At 45.5% G+C, this 14187-nt stretch overlaps 1 protein-coding gene across 3 annotated transcripts in view; it reads right to left on the bottom strand.

The window, feature by feature from the left end:
- NEIL2 (nei like DNA glycosylase 2) overlaps nucleotides 1-14187 on the bottom strand; it is a 283374-nt gene that overhangs the window by 131036 nt on the left and 138151 nt on the right. For all 3 annotated transcript variants that reach the window (XM_069605002.1, XM_069605003.1, XM_069605001.1), the window contains exon 3: nucleotides 9243-9589. In XM_069605002.1, the coding sequence (XP_069461103.1) occupies nucleotides 9243-9589 (347 nt within the window). The remainder of the gene's footprint in view (nucleotides 1-9242; nucleotides 9590-14187) is intronic.

Here is a 14187-nt window from a genome sequence, read left to right as displayed (position 1 = left end):
TCACATTTCCGGCTCGGATTCTGTCACTTTGGAGATATTGCAGAGGCTGGTGTGGAGTCTCCACTATGATGTGTTCCCCCTGGATGAACGGACAGTAATTCTTCAATGCCCACACCGTTGCCAGGAGTGCCTTCTCACTATCGTTGAATTTTTCCTCCACAGAGGATAAAGTTTTGCTCGCATAGGAGATTACTTTATTGACCTTGTCATGCTTTTGGTATAATACTGCCGTCAAGCATGTATTAGAGAACCCTGTCTCCAGGAAAAATTCCTGGTTTCTGACAGGGTAAGCTAGGCAAGGCGCTTGTGAGAGGCTTCTTTTGAGTTGTCTTACTGCCTCGGATTGTTCTGGACCCCATTCCCACTTGACCCCCCCTCTTCAAAAGATGAATCAGGGGTCTAGGGACCTCTACGTAGCCCTCAATAAACTTTCTGCTGTAATTAGTCAGTCCAAGGAGGATCCTTAGTTCCTGCAGAGTTGTGGGATCCTTCAGTTTTTGGAGTGCTTCCACTTTCTTTTCCTGGGACAGAGACCCTGACGAGTAATCTCATGCCCCAAGAAATTAACACGGGTTCCACACCACTGTGCTTTCTGAAAGGAAAGTTTTGCTCCGGCGGCCCTCAACTGGGTCAGAACATAACGGATCTCCACTATATGTTCCTCCACAGTTGAACTTTTGATGAGGACATCATCTACATAAGCCAGGTTACCCCTTGCACCCAGGTAGGGCATGGCCTTGTGTAGGAAAATGTTGAACTCATTGCCGGAGTTGAGGTATCCTAAGGGAGTCTGGGTCCATGTGTACTGCTGGCCCCCAAAGGTAAAAGCCAGTTTGTATTGGTCCTCCCTACTGACAGGCACAGTCCAATATCCATTGGTCAGGTCTATTGCAGTGAATACCTGTGACCCCTGAATCTGGGCCAGCCCTTGGTCAATGTAGGGAAGAGGCCATCGGGAAGTATGGACCCGTTTGTTGAGCTCCCTAAGGTCGGCGCAGAGTCACCACTAGCCGTTTGGCTTCAATATTCCCAGCACCGGATTATTGAAGGTGCTGTGTACTGGACGGATTATTCCCCGGGACTCAAGGTTCTTTAATTATTTCAGTAAGGGACTCCATTGATGCGAGAGGCAAGTGATATTGCTTCACAAACACTGGAGTCATGCCAGGGTCTGTGGGAATTGTTGTGTGGATGTCGGTGCGACCACAGTCATGAGTCTACCGCAAAGAGATCTTGGAAATCCAAGAAAACTTTTTTCAACTTTTGCTTCTGTTCCAGAGTCACACAGGCATCCGCTAGGTTGACTCTCTTCCACCATCTGCCTGAAGCCTGGAAAGACTTCTGGTTTTGCTATCTCAGCAGCCTCCTCCAGCTGGGTGGAGAAGTCCCTGGTCAGAGTGCTGATTTGGACCGGAGGCTTCAGGTGGGAAAGACAGCCCTCATGGACCTGGAAAATCACCTCATCCCCTCTGAAGTCACAAGTCACATCTTCCTTACCATAAGGGCAAGAAGTGTACACCAGGAAGTTCCCCCCATGCCGGGTAAAGATCCTGTCTGGTGTTGTATTGTCATCACTGTCACTGTCACTGTCAAAACAGTCCTTGGGGATTGGTCCTAACAGTTCATTTCCTAAATCAATGGAGAAATGTCGGTCATCAACCGCCATTCCAATAATGGTGCCTGAGGCTATAGTAATACTCTTTAAATCGCTGTTATCCACCTCTATTGGAATGGTGTGATGTTCTATGTTGACTAATGGTGTTGGGTTTACCCCCAACCCTTGCTGTTGGAGAGAAGCATTTGGATGAATATAAGCATCAGGGTTTTTCAATTTTTGTCCTCTTAACTTTCACTTCCAGGGAGAATTGTCAGGTCCTTTCTGGGATGGCGACTTCCTCTTTAACCTGAATTACAACTGCATAAGGTAGCAATTGAGCTGACCTAAATGCTTTTTCTGGATCAACAAAGCCCATGGGATTAACCGCTAATCGGGACCAAGCTTTGAAGTTTATTAGGTCCAAACTAATGGCAAAGCGATTGAGAATGTCACTGCCTACGTAAAAGGCGGCAGCGACGTCTCGCACAACCCAACAATTATGGACTATGCTCTTGTTGCCAATGGAGATTTTGAGCATACACCTGCTAGGCAGAAGATGTTTGTAATTGGGTGTTTCCAGATCCATTTCCCATTTGTCTATCAGTTTGAATGTGGGAATGGCTGGATCTTTTGGGAGTTGGCGGCACATGGCTTCGCTGATGAAGCTCTTACCGTTATTCACACACACTCGGGCGAGAACAGAGTCCTTCCCCGGGGATGAACAACTGCTCTCCAATTTGCTGAATATCAGCTAGGCTCTGAGCTGATTTCACATCTTTCTGGACTATCGGAGTGGGAATGTCCGATTGTGGATTAGTAAAGAATTTTAGAGTGTTTCCTTCCAGTGTGGAATACCACCTTAAACTGGAAGGAAGGTTTATTTTCAGAAATAGAGGCTCTTTCTTTTCCCAGATTTTGTATGCACACAAGACTTAATTCTGCCAAATGTCTTCTGGTGTTCAGTGAGATTTTTGAATATCTTGCAATGTTTGAAATAGGCATTTTGAGCTTGCATTCAGAGAAACAAAGGTGATTTCAAAATGTTTTTGAGCTAACAGGCACTGCTGTTTTTCCTTTGGCACACATTCCACTCATGGCACTCCTGGCCCATCACGCTCGCAGTGGTGGGTGGCAGGTTAGGCGACCATTTTGGTGTGCGCAAAAACTGTGCGGTTTTCCTGGATTCTGGCACAATGTGGGCTTTTCGGCCATCTTGGATTTTCTAAGCCCACAGCACCAAATGTTGCAGCATAATAGCTCGAACTTAGGTCAATACACCCGAAATAGTGTTAATCTCTTTTAGTTTTTCTCTGGCATTATCCAATCTAGTGTTGGTCAGGAATTTCCCTTCCTCCTTTTTCAATTCCCCCTGTATTTTTGTGTGGATTCTTCTAGCAGTGGTAATAGTAAGGGCCATCAAGTCCCTACTACATTTTGTAGAGATTTTGCTAAAATCTAGCATATATTCGGGGACATCCAAAAATAAATCTGGTTCGTTCCTAACCAATAAACCCAATGGTACCAGACTTGCTCTAAGGTACTCGCATAGACAATGCCCATGTACTTCGCTACGAAAGCATTTTTTCTTAAGTTTCAATAATTCCTCACCTGAGGCGGTAGTTGCAATTAGTTCATTAGCTCGTTGTATATTAAACATGGATGGACCAAGTATAATATTAATGATCTGGTCTTCAGAAAAGCTCAATGTGTGGTCCATGATAAAGATGGACGGGCGGGGAAAAACCCTGCAGCAAGAGGATAACGCAAATGATAGAGATAGGTAAAATAGGTACCCGTCAGTGAAAAACCCTGCGCCTCCCGCACGGTGGCCTATAAGCAGCTCCAAAGAGTTAGAATCTCTCAAATCAAAATTCTCTCAAATGGCGTGGTCGATAGACCACTTTTTGCAAAATTGTCAAAAAGTTAGTCATAGATCCCTACTACAGTGAAACTAACTTGATACTTTTTAACGAAATGGATAGCCCCTACTGTGGAAGGAAATGGGCTGTAGTACAATGGAGAACGTGCCTTTTCGGTGGCGGCTGCTAGAGCCTGGAATGAGTTGCCTATGGCTCTTCGTGCTACGGAAGACCACTTCACTTTCCGCCGGCTGCTTAAAACTACTCTGTTCTAAGTCTCTCTCTCCTTGGTGTTGTTACTGTACTGTTTTTGATTCCTCCTGCTGTAGCCAACGCCAAGATGCCTTAGGGTGTACGTGCGCTTTACCAAGTTCACATAACATAAAATGGAGAACGAAAAAGGCTCCAACCACAGATAAACTTCAAGACACTAACCTAATGTCGGGGTGTCTGCATGATTCTGTTGTGAAAACCTCAGGGTAGTGCTTCAAATAGTATGCCAAATATCCTTCACATGCATTATCAGGTCATCAAATGTGACAGAAGAAGGCACAAATCCCTCATTCTTAATTATTATTAAATTCTATTTATTGGTTTGTTCATGTTAACCAAAAAATCATGAACCATAGCTGGCTATTTTCTAAACAGAGAAATAAGACATAAAAACAATTGTTGGAAAAACAATTTCACAATGGATACTCTCGCTGTCCAGTAGTCACACAGTGAGTGGGTTAGTATCATCTAGTGGTGCAAAAAAAACATTTTTGTGCACAGTGAATGGAAAGGAACAAGGTCTTTGCAGCTGTATCAACAAGTTGCTCAGTATTTCTAAAACACAAATAGAAGGAATATGCTGGCCAATTGTTTGGTCCCCATGTTGTAGCAAAGGCCGACTAGTAACCCTGCTTTAAGTTGGATGTCCAACGGGTAAAGTTTCACGGGTTAGCTTGAATTCAGTCAGGGCAGAACCAAATTGGTTTATCCAAAATAAAATGCTTGTAAATAGTGCACAGAAAACAGGGGAAAGTATTGGAAAGGAGAACCCGATTTGTTGGTCCACAAGTAAGGCCAGGATCACAAGTAGCCCAGCTATACTTAGAGGGACAGAAAAATCAAATCAGGGTGTCAATTGAGTTGCAATAACAGAGGACCAAAACCATCGGACTACGCCAGGGGCTGGGGCCCCCTATCTAGTTGTAAAGGTCAATGGGGCACGTAAAGTGCTGGGCCTTGGGGCGTTTCGGCTGGAGAATGGAATGCCTTCGTCTGGGCCTCCGGTATGGAAATCTCTGTATGATGAAAGGAGAGAGAAAAGAAAAGGAGGAATGAGATATTAACCTCTTTAGTGCCAAGGACGATCTATCTCGTCCTTGGGATTACCTCCCTGTTGCCAAGGACGAGATAGCTCGTCCTTTCAGGCACTCTGTTTTGTGTGATCCCTGCAAATCACCCCTTCCTAAACTTGGAATTTTGTCTACTTTTCAGAAATATATTTTTTCTACATCATTTTATTGGCATTTAAAAAAAAAAAAAAAAAAAAAACAAATGTTCGCCCTTTCTGCTTATTTTCTCTCACCCCGCTATGGCAACCTAGGATTCCTGGGTGGCGTTACGACCGCCTACATGTGGGAAAAAAAGGAGCCAAATTTGGCCGAGATATCTCATGTAACATAAAAGTTACAAGCCATTGAAAGGCCACATACCGAAATCACCAGAAAAAGCCCTGTCACTGGGGGGAAATACTCATGGCAGTTAAAGGGTTAAATAAGGACTCAATACCTAATAAAAGCAAAAGTGCTAAAAAGGTAAAGTATTGCTGCCTGGCATGCAAACTGAGTAAAAGATATTGATACTATAATACCAACAAAGTCAGTCATAGTCTGATATGTTAAAATAATGGAGCTGCGAAGGGGCCAACCTGTGGGTGAGAGCCGCTGGACTTCGCCCCGACGGGGCGGGATCCTGTTTTACACTAGAAACTAGGCATCCACATGCAGGATTAGTCCGGCTATCACATGGTGGATGCAGCTTCAGGGGGGTATTAGTTGTCCCGTGTGTAGTAGGAAGGGTCACCTCAAGGGGTGAGAATCTAAAATGCAAGTATAGTAACAACACCGTTGTAGCATTATAATAGTGTGTAAAACCAGAGACAAAGCTAAGGGTATATCACATTATGTCAAGATTTAAAAACAAAAGTCATTTTACCTTTGTGGGAAGTCTTAATGGGTTATTTCCCAGTCGGGTGGCGAAGTATGGGTTTGCTAGAGTGCTGCAGGCTGATGCTGACTGTCAGCACTTCTTGTACACCACAATAAACAGCTGCAGGGAGTAAGCAGAGGAGTGCCAGAATTAGCACAAGGGGGGTGTTGGAGTAGGAAAAACAACCAACCTACTTGGAAAAGGGCATGTGGTAAGAGCCTCTAGCGCGCTCGAGTACTTACCTGTGGTAGAATCGAGCCTCAATGTTTCCGAAATGTTACGTGGCTCTCAGTTGCGACTGGAGCTCTCCTGAAGCCGCGAGGGAGCTGTACCATCGAATGGTATGGTGCGGATGCGCTGGGGACTAGTGTGAAGTAGTCCTGCACATGCGTAAGGCACAGGTTGGCTACAACGTTGTTATGACAACGCTAATGGAATCGCGGCCACCGTGAATGGGGCCGTGAAAGAGCGGAATCGTGCAGGGAGACTGCTAGTGTGTCCCTCACTGGCACGATCCGAAGCTGGTAATTAAGGTGAAGCATAATAATAGTTAAGAGGATGCGTCTTGGGAAGAAAAGCCAGAAATATATGTGGCATAGCCTGGGTAGCTATGGGCATGTCATCACAACGGAGGGTGGAAAATGTCAACCAACCTGGTGGTATCATGATGTTCAATGCACTCGACGAGCCGCATTACATAACATCACATTATTCCTTTGACTCCGAGCATTAGTGTCTGGAAACGAGTTCCACCTCGTTTTGAGTTTTCCCAGGAAAATAAATGCATCTCTCCTTATTGAATTATTACACCCCAGTCAAGACCCCTCCGGTGGCCGGGACGACTCTCCAACTGTGCTCCATACCAGAATGACACTGTGCCTGTGTTTAATAGTGTGGCTGGCACACACTAACTCTCAATCAGCAGATTCAGACTTGCCGATGTTCCTTCTACACTGGTCACGCCCTCATACACTGGGATTACTTACACTACAATCTCAGGATGAATATATTCGGCGAAAGCTGTACTATTCACATGCTAGCAGGTGGACAAGCAGCATCAGTAGAGGAGTGATCCCACACACTCAGGCAGTCCAGATCTGAGATTGCTCCAATTAAGGCATTACATACCTTTTGACCGTTAGGACCCGCCGCCTATTCACCACCAGCTGCAAATCAAATCACTGGGACATCACCTCATCCAAGCCATAAGAGAGGGACAGCAAGACTCCCTGAATCTTCCATGCATCTGCCGTTAACGTGTGCCTGCATGTGCATCAGAAAACCAGACCCGGGGTGTATGACCCCACCCCTCTCCATCGCGTACCAGGAAGCAAATACAGCGCAGCAAAACCGCCTCATGAGCACGGGGCAACGCGAACATGTAGGGAACCCATTAGGCCGTTAAATTGTCCAGCACCATTTTGGCTGCATTAAAGGCAATGCCAAGTATGTTGAAAATATAATACAATACATTATAAAGCTGAAATATCCAAGTCCATATATTTAAGCCCCATGAGGGAAATCCCATTATACTGCAGGGGGATCTGCGTCCCAAATCCACATCAGAGCCTCCTTGGGGTCTTGAAACACATCACCTTAATGTTCTTCTCCCTGACCAGTCTCTTGGCCTCTCCGAATGCTTTCCTCAGTATCACCACCTACTTGGGGAAGTCTGGGAATAAAGCCAGGGATTTCCCTTTGTACATCAAACGTCCCATGTCCTTTGCATCTTTCAGGACCTTCTCCTTGGCAAACACCCTGGTAAACGCCACCAACACTTGTTTGGGTCTAGTAGGAATTAATTTGCTAACCCTTTTATGCTTAAACCACATTGGTATCCTGTAGCGTATCTGGACCATACACCTACATCAAGACACTTTTAACGTAATTCTCTTCCTCCCCCCCCCAAATTGGGATGTCTGCCTTTTAAATTCAAGTCCACGGTCTTAGCTTGCAATTTCTCCAGTTCCAGCTTCATGTCTTTGTAGGCTCGGTAGTTGCCCAATATCTCCGAGTAGGGGACCCCCCCCCTTTCTCCTGTTCGATCTTGTTAACTCTACCTTCCAGAGCAGAGACTTTCATGGGGGAGGGGGATCTGTAAAAGTGGATTGTGTGTCCCCGACATCCGGTGCCACCTTTAGTAGAAAAGCATAAATGTCCTTTGTCCTTGGGCCCTGGGGCTTCTTCCATCACTGTTATTGACTATTTTAGGGGAGCGTTGTCTGCAACATCAATAATCTTCTTGCTTATATTCATATCTATATAGAAATCTGCAATGCAGGGGGCCAGGAGCTTCTGGTTTATGCTGCAGCCTGGTCAGCAAACATTCCGGAATGAAACCTTAGTTAAGGTGCAGTTAAGTTGAGCAAATTTAACACAACCAAACACTTGAAATTCTGGGGATGTGGGAAGTCATGAACAGCTTCATTCTGCACCCCCCCCACCGTTGATGTCGCTCATGATGCCATTTTGTACGTCAGTGTGAATCCCTGCTGTTATAGTATGCATGTGCTCATGGGCTTTGGAACGGGGGTTGGGGGGACGCAAAGTTAAGATGGTCATCCCTTCCCAACATCGACTGAATTTCAAGGGTTTTGTTGTGTTAAATCTGATCACCTTAACTCTCTCTTAACTAAAGTTCTTTCCCCAAATTTCAAGGGTTGTGTTATACCATAGCTTCCTCAGGGCCCACTATCTTTGGCCTTCAGCCATGGCCTATGTACATGTTAGACCAATAGATTTTTTTGGGGCCCACTGGCCATGTCACACCATTAATTTGTAACAAAACACCCATTGCCCCCTACCCAGTAGAGGTAGGCAGAGCAGATGTTAAAACTTGTTTTCCAACTCCGTATTCCCACAATGATTTCACAGTAATCATTTCCGATAAATTCCAGTGTGGCAGCTCAAGGATTCCTTTGATAACGGGAAACAATATTCTAAATTCAAAAGTCTTTCTCGTCCGCACAGACTAATCATGTGTCTTCCTTTTTCACAGGTCCCCCCACTCAATTACTTTTTCTCTCCCTAACTCATGTGATGCACATTTTCTCCAGGCATGTCCCCAGGTAAGCCAAAAACATTTCTACCCATAACCGGCTCCACAACCCATCCCCCAACTTCACATGGGGTCTTCTTTCCCGCTCCCGACCACCCGAGTGATTGCTATTGGTATTTATATAGCACCTACGGCCAGGCCATCGACGCACTGTTGTTCAAAACAAGATAAATTTTGGAGTCTTTTTTCTGAAGTCGAGAAGGTTATGAGACTCTCAAAAGGTCATGGAGGGAGATAATTCCAAATCTTGGGGGCATCACTTTCTTCCTCCAAATAGCGTGTTGAGCACTTTTCATTGTCGGCTTCTCCTGGGAATGCAGGAATCGTTTGCATTGAGCAAAATAATAAATAAAAATGCTGCACCGCGAGTCAAACGTTATTAGCAATAGCATTTTTTTTTTAAGTTTATGTCCTCAGGTTTCACATTACCCAATCTAACACACAACACTACAGAACCACATTAACATTTCTGAAACTTAAGGGAACAAGTGGGTTTACTAATCACAAACACTGCTGCTGTGAAGCATACCTGGCTGCTGGTACATTCCAGTCTCCTTTTTTGTTAGCTTGCTTGGCTCTGGCAAATTCGTTGGCTCGGACACTACCGAACATGCCAAAATGGAAACGCAACCATTTCAAAGCGTCCTTTCCTTTGGCCTGTCCGTCAAATGCATTTGCATCCTTCCGACTTGCTTGACTCCTTAACTTTCGCAAATCAGACACTTCCTGTTCTTTTTCTTGCAACATCATGTCACTTCCGGTAGACAGCTTTGGGTCCTGAGTGCTTGACCCCGCCTCCAAATCATCGCAAGCCCTGTCATTCCCTGGTGTTCTCAGATCTGAACCAAATGCAAGGAACAAATTCTTTCCATGGACCTACAAGAATAAAAAAACGTTGTTTTCATCAAGAATTGCGTCTTTGAGGTATGCACATGTACTTTTGTTCTGTGACAAGGTAATCCATTTGTCACCGTTGTAAGAAGAATATGGGGTGTGCGGGGAGACACCCAACAGTGGCGTAGCAAAACATCCCCCCCCCCCCGCGAGCCAAACCAGTGCTCCCCCTCCTGAGCGCCGCCTCCCCATGCTCTGAGCCCCAGACCAGCCTGCACCCTGATGGGTGAGGACTGGCTTGCCCACCTCCCCCCCAGTCCTGGTGTGGCAGGGCCTTCTGCACTGTGGGGGCTCCCGCTACACCATTGACACTCACTCTAATGCAAACCCTGAAGGCGATATTATTGGGACCATCACAAGCACCCCAGCCCTCTCTTCGTTAATTTCGTTAGTGCCTAGTATAGTGGACAGACCCTAGGTCAGTCCAGTGTAAATATGCTTCCTGGGTGAGCAGAACAAAACTGCAGCCTTCTGCGCAGAGTCCCACCCTACTCTATGTTACGAGGTACAAACAGATTAATCAAATGATTTTGTATACTGCCCAGCACATGTGGGCAGATCCATACATGTAACTGAAACATATACACATGATGGGTGCACAAGCCTATTCATGGACCCCAAACGCAGAGCCAAGCAGAAATGGTAAAGGTATAAATCAGCAGTGTCATATAGCAATTATTAGCTATGTAATTCTGTAAACTTATTAATTAAATTGACACTTGTGTAGCTCAGATGGCAATTTAAATTACCCTGTTCAATGCAACACAGATCAGCCTGCAATCCTTTCCTGCCCTCAGGGCTATCTCGACACTCTTTTCTCTGTTGACTGTAGGGTCAATGGAGGGAAGCAAGGAAGCAAGGAAGGAAGGACTAACTAAATAGTGTGTTGAATCTGACAATATCATAATTCCTTTTCAGGGGAAATGCTATTGGAGGGAGGACCATATGGGGGAGGACAAACCTTATGGGAGAGAAGGAGACTCACCGGTAGGAACAGGGTATCCCCCATTCCACTCAGGGTATGACTTCAACCCCTGTAATTCCCAACCCCATAAGGCTTATTGCAAAGTAGAACCAGGTCATCCAATTTGCACTGGCAATCAGACTATATCCTATACCTTTTGTAATAGGACGAGGAAGAGCATGAGCGCAATGCTGAGTGCTGTAGCCACAGAACCAGAGATACAGTCTGGATGAATCAGTTGGATGAATCAAATAGGTGCCGGGACATTTAAAAACCTTGCATAGCGAAGAAGATGGAGATTCACTACCCCCAACAGGGGTCGGGAAGCGAGAGAGAGGCAAGCTGCAGCCGGGCGCAGGAGAGCACCAATCGTCAGGAGAGACTCAGAAATACAACACACAGAGGCCATCAGCCAGGGAAATCTATGGAGAGAAGGCAGAGGCCTAGCGTGTACCGGAGAGTGCAAGGGTCACCAGCAGGAGGCGGCACCCCGCTGGAGAAACTGCAGAGAATCAGCCGAATCCCATTGTCCTGTTGCTGGTGCCAAGCCGGGACGATCCATGAGAACCACAGTAATTCATGGGATACGGAGCAGGGTCGCTGTGCTTCTTGGTGAGGAGCTGCTGAACTAAGGAAGGGGAGTTGGAGCGGACATGAGGCGGAGCCCTTGGTGTAGCTCAGACTATGGGGATGAGTGAGTGGCCCTACATGCTACAATACCTACAGTGGCATTTTGTGACCAGGTGCACAGCTCAGTAATAAGTGCTGGTTTAAGGTAAGGTACGAACCCTTGCTGAGGCGACTGTGTAGGCACATTGCACACAACTTATTGGCTGATTCTCCTGGAAGGTGCTGGAATGCGGGCTGACAGCTGGAGAGCACAATGCCCTTTTTCTTGGCCCCCTCTTTAGGTTTTTTCTGCACTATCAGTCCTATTTCAAATGTTTTGCAGCAGTTTGTGCTTTTTTGGGAACTTGACCGAGTCTGAGAAGGGAGCTGGGAGACCGGGCCGGAGGCCCAGATCTGCTGCTTTAAATGTGGGGGGTGGCCGCAAGTGGATTGGCAGGTCCAGTGGAGGGTGGGGCGCCCCATTGGTGGTTCTGGGAGATCTGCTGCGCTTGCACTGGTACACAGATACTGGATGCCCAATGGCAACAAGAAGCAGGGCCACCTGCAGTTTACACAGAGGTAAGGCCTAGCGCTGTGCAAGGGCGCAATGGCATCTTCCCACTCTGTGGGGCCAGAGGATGAGGTGATGGCCTGCCTGGCCCAGAGTACACCGGGAGAGGCCACAAGTCAGATTCCAGAGTTTAACATTATATTGGCGGAGATGAAAAATGTATTGCATGGAATATAAAATGGACCATATGCAGGAGTGCATTGAGAAGGAGAATGGTGCCTCAGGAAAGCTGAACACAGAGTTGGAGTTCTGGAAGATCTGAGCTCCGATGTGACCCAGGCCATCTGAGATTTGCAACGAGAGATGAAGGAGATTCGGGATAAGAATGAAGATTTGCAAGCAGGGTCTCTCGGTAACATCATAAGAGTGGTCCGGATCCCGGAGCCTATACTGGCACCGAACATGGAATCCTTTATTAAAGAGGTCCTAAAGGACCCCTCCCGGTTTCCTCCCACTTTTTGATTGAGAGAGCCCACTGTGCATCAGTGCAGGAGTCTAGACTGGGGCAGACTCCACGCCCGGTCATTATGCGACTGCTTAATTATAGGGACTGAGACGTCATATTGTGTAGGGCACGCGAAAAAGAGGCCATCCAGTATAAGGAAGCCAGAGTGTCATTCTACCCGGATTCTACTCCGTCGGTGCAGAGAGCCCAGCTGTCATCCCAGGCAGCTAACCACATGCTTAGTGAACAGGGCCTACAATATGCAAGGTTATATCCATTGAAACTGTGTGTCATTCACAATAATAATACTCATTTTTTCTTTCTCAGAGACAGCTTTTGTGGAGTCTTTACCTAAGGGTTCATGTATACGCATTGGGGGTACACTACGTTGCATAAGCTCTGAATGAGACTTTCTTCTTAGATGAAGAAAGATGAAACAATCTGTGAGAGCCATGCTACTGGTCAATTAAAAGTGTATAAAGTTCATATGGGATAGCTTGAGCAAGTCTCTAGAGGCCAAGAGGAGCAACAGCACCTTGCAAAATTAAATCAAACAACAGTAAATGAAAGGCTGAAAAGGACACATTCGTGGTTCACTCACACATGATTCAGAAGTTAAAAACAAAGACTATTCATTTAGAGCCTTGAGCTAAGATAGTGGTATGCTCACACTCCCTTGAATGTTACAGTACAGTGAGCAGCAACAATGTAAACTACAAGCGGAAGACATTGGCTGATGGCTTACCGATGACAGATGGACTAATTGGGTAAATGGGGAGTAGTCTGATGGGATTTAAACATCTAGGTTTTGTTTCATAGATGTGCTGCTAAAAGAGCCGAAAGTCCAAGGTTGGGATAATATGCCAACTAATCAGTCGGGTTGAGGGACAAACTAACACAATGTTGCAAGAGCCAATCCCCTGGTGTTTTGTTCACTATAATCAGTACTATATGCATTTAGAGGTAGTTCAAGGAGTGCCCTACAGACAAGGGGTAGCCAATGAAGCACTTACACATATCGTATAAGTAGTTATCTTCCCTTAACCAATCTTTCCCTTCGATAGGTTTTGTATTTTGCCACGTAGAATGACAACATAGATGATGGATATTGTAGTACAAGACCTCGAGTCTGTCCGGTTATTTGAGTTGTGACCATTATTGTAATTCAATCTAGCACAAAAGACGCTTTAAGGTGCTAGAGCACATTTGGTAGTGGTGCGGATGGTTATGGTCTAATCGACCGAGGTCAGAGCCAAACCTCCGGATGCTCGGCTACTCCCGCCATTAGCCAAACGACCGCATAGTTTCCTGTGGAGAGTGGTGCGCAGGGCCACGTGTGAAGACGATTTGGTTGACAGGTCCCTCTGATGAAATTCCTGTCCGGTCCCCGAAGGTGTCCAGTGAATGAAAAGCGAACTGATTGGTTGAGGGAGAGTCGATGTCAGGGGACTCTAACTGAGTCACGGATGTAAGTAGAACAAAGAGCATGGTAAAAATAGGGGGAAGGATTGTGTTGTAAATAAATATGTGTAAAAAGTAAAAAGTCACAGGATTTTTTGGGAAGATTATAATGGGGAACAAATGCCTCTGCTGATCCCAAGAGGGCAGAAGGGTATGCACTAAGTTACAAGTTTCCAGAGGCAAGGCAAAAAAAGTGCGTATCAAACTCTGGAACAGAGTAAAATGTAGACGAGAAAACATTTACTAATATAGTAAATGAAGGCATACGCAGTTTTTTTTAAAGTGCACATAAAATAAATCTTGTGTTGTGTCTAGACTGATGAATATACGACGATAGTAAAAAGATTGACGTCAATCAGAAAGGAGAAATTAAAGGAAAATAATATACAAATAAAGAAGAGACTCTTAACATACGAATAATATAAGAATATAAAAAAAGATTAGTAGAAAGTGAAAACGAAGGAGGAAACAAAATATAGCATACATTTTTAAAATAATAAAGTGACTAGTTAAAATATATTTCAATGGGA

This window comes from Ambystoma mexicanum, chromosome 4p, assembly GCF_040938575.1.
Source record: "Ambystoma mexicanum isolate Mex_15411 chromosome 4p, UKY_AmexF1_1, whole genome shotgun sequence".
In the NCBI taxonomy this organism is placed as follows: Eukaryota; Metazoa; Chordata; class Amphibia; order Caudata; family Ambystomatidae; genus Ambystoma; species Ambystoma mexicanum.
This window is presented reverse-complemented; position numbering and strand designations above follow the sequence as displayed.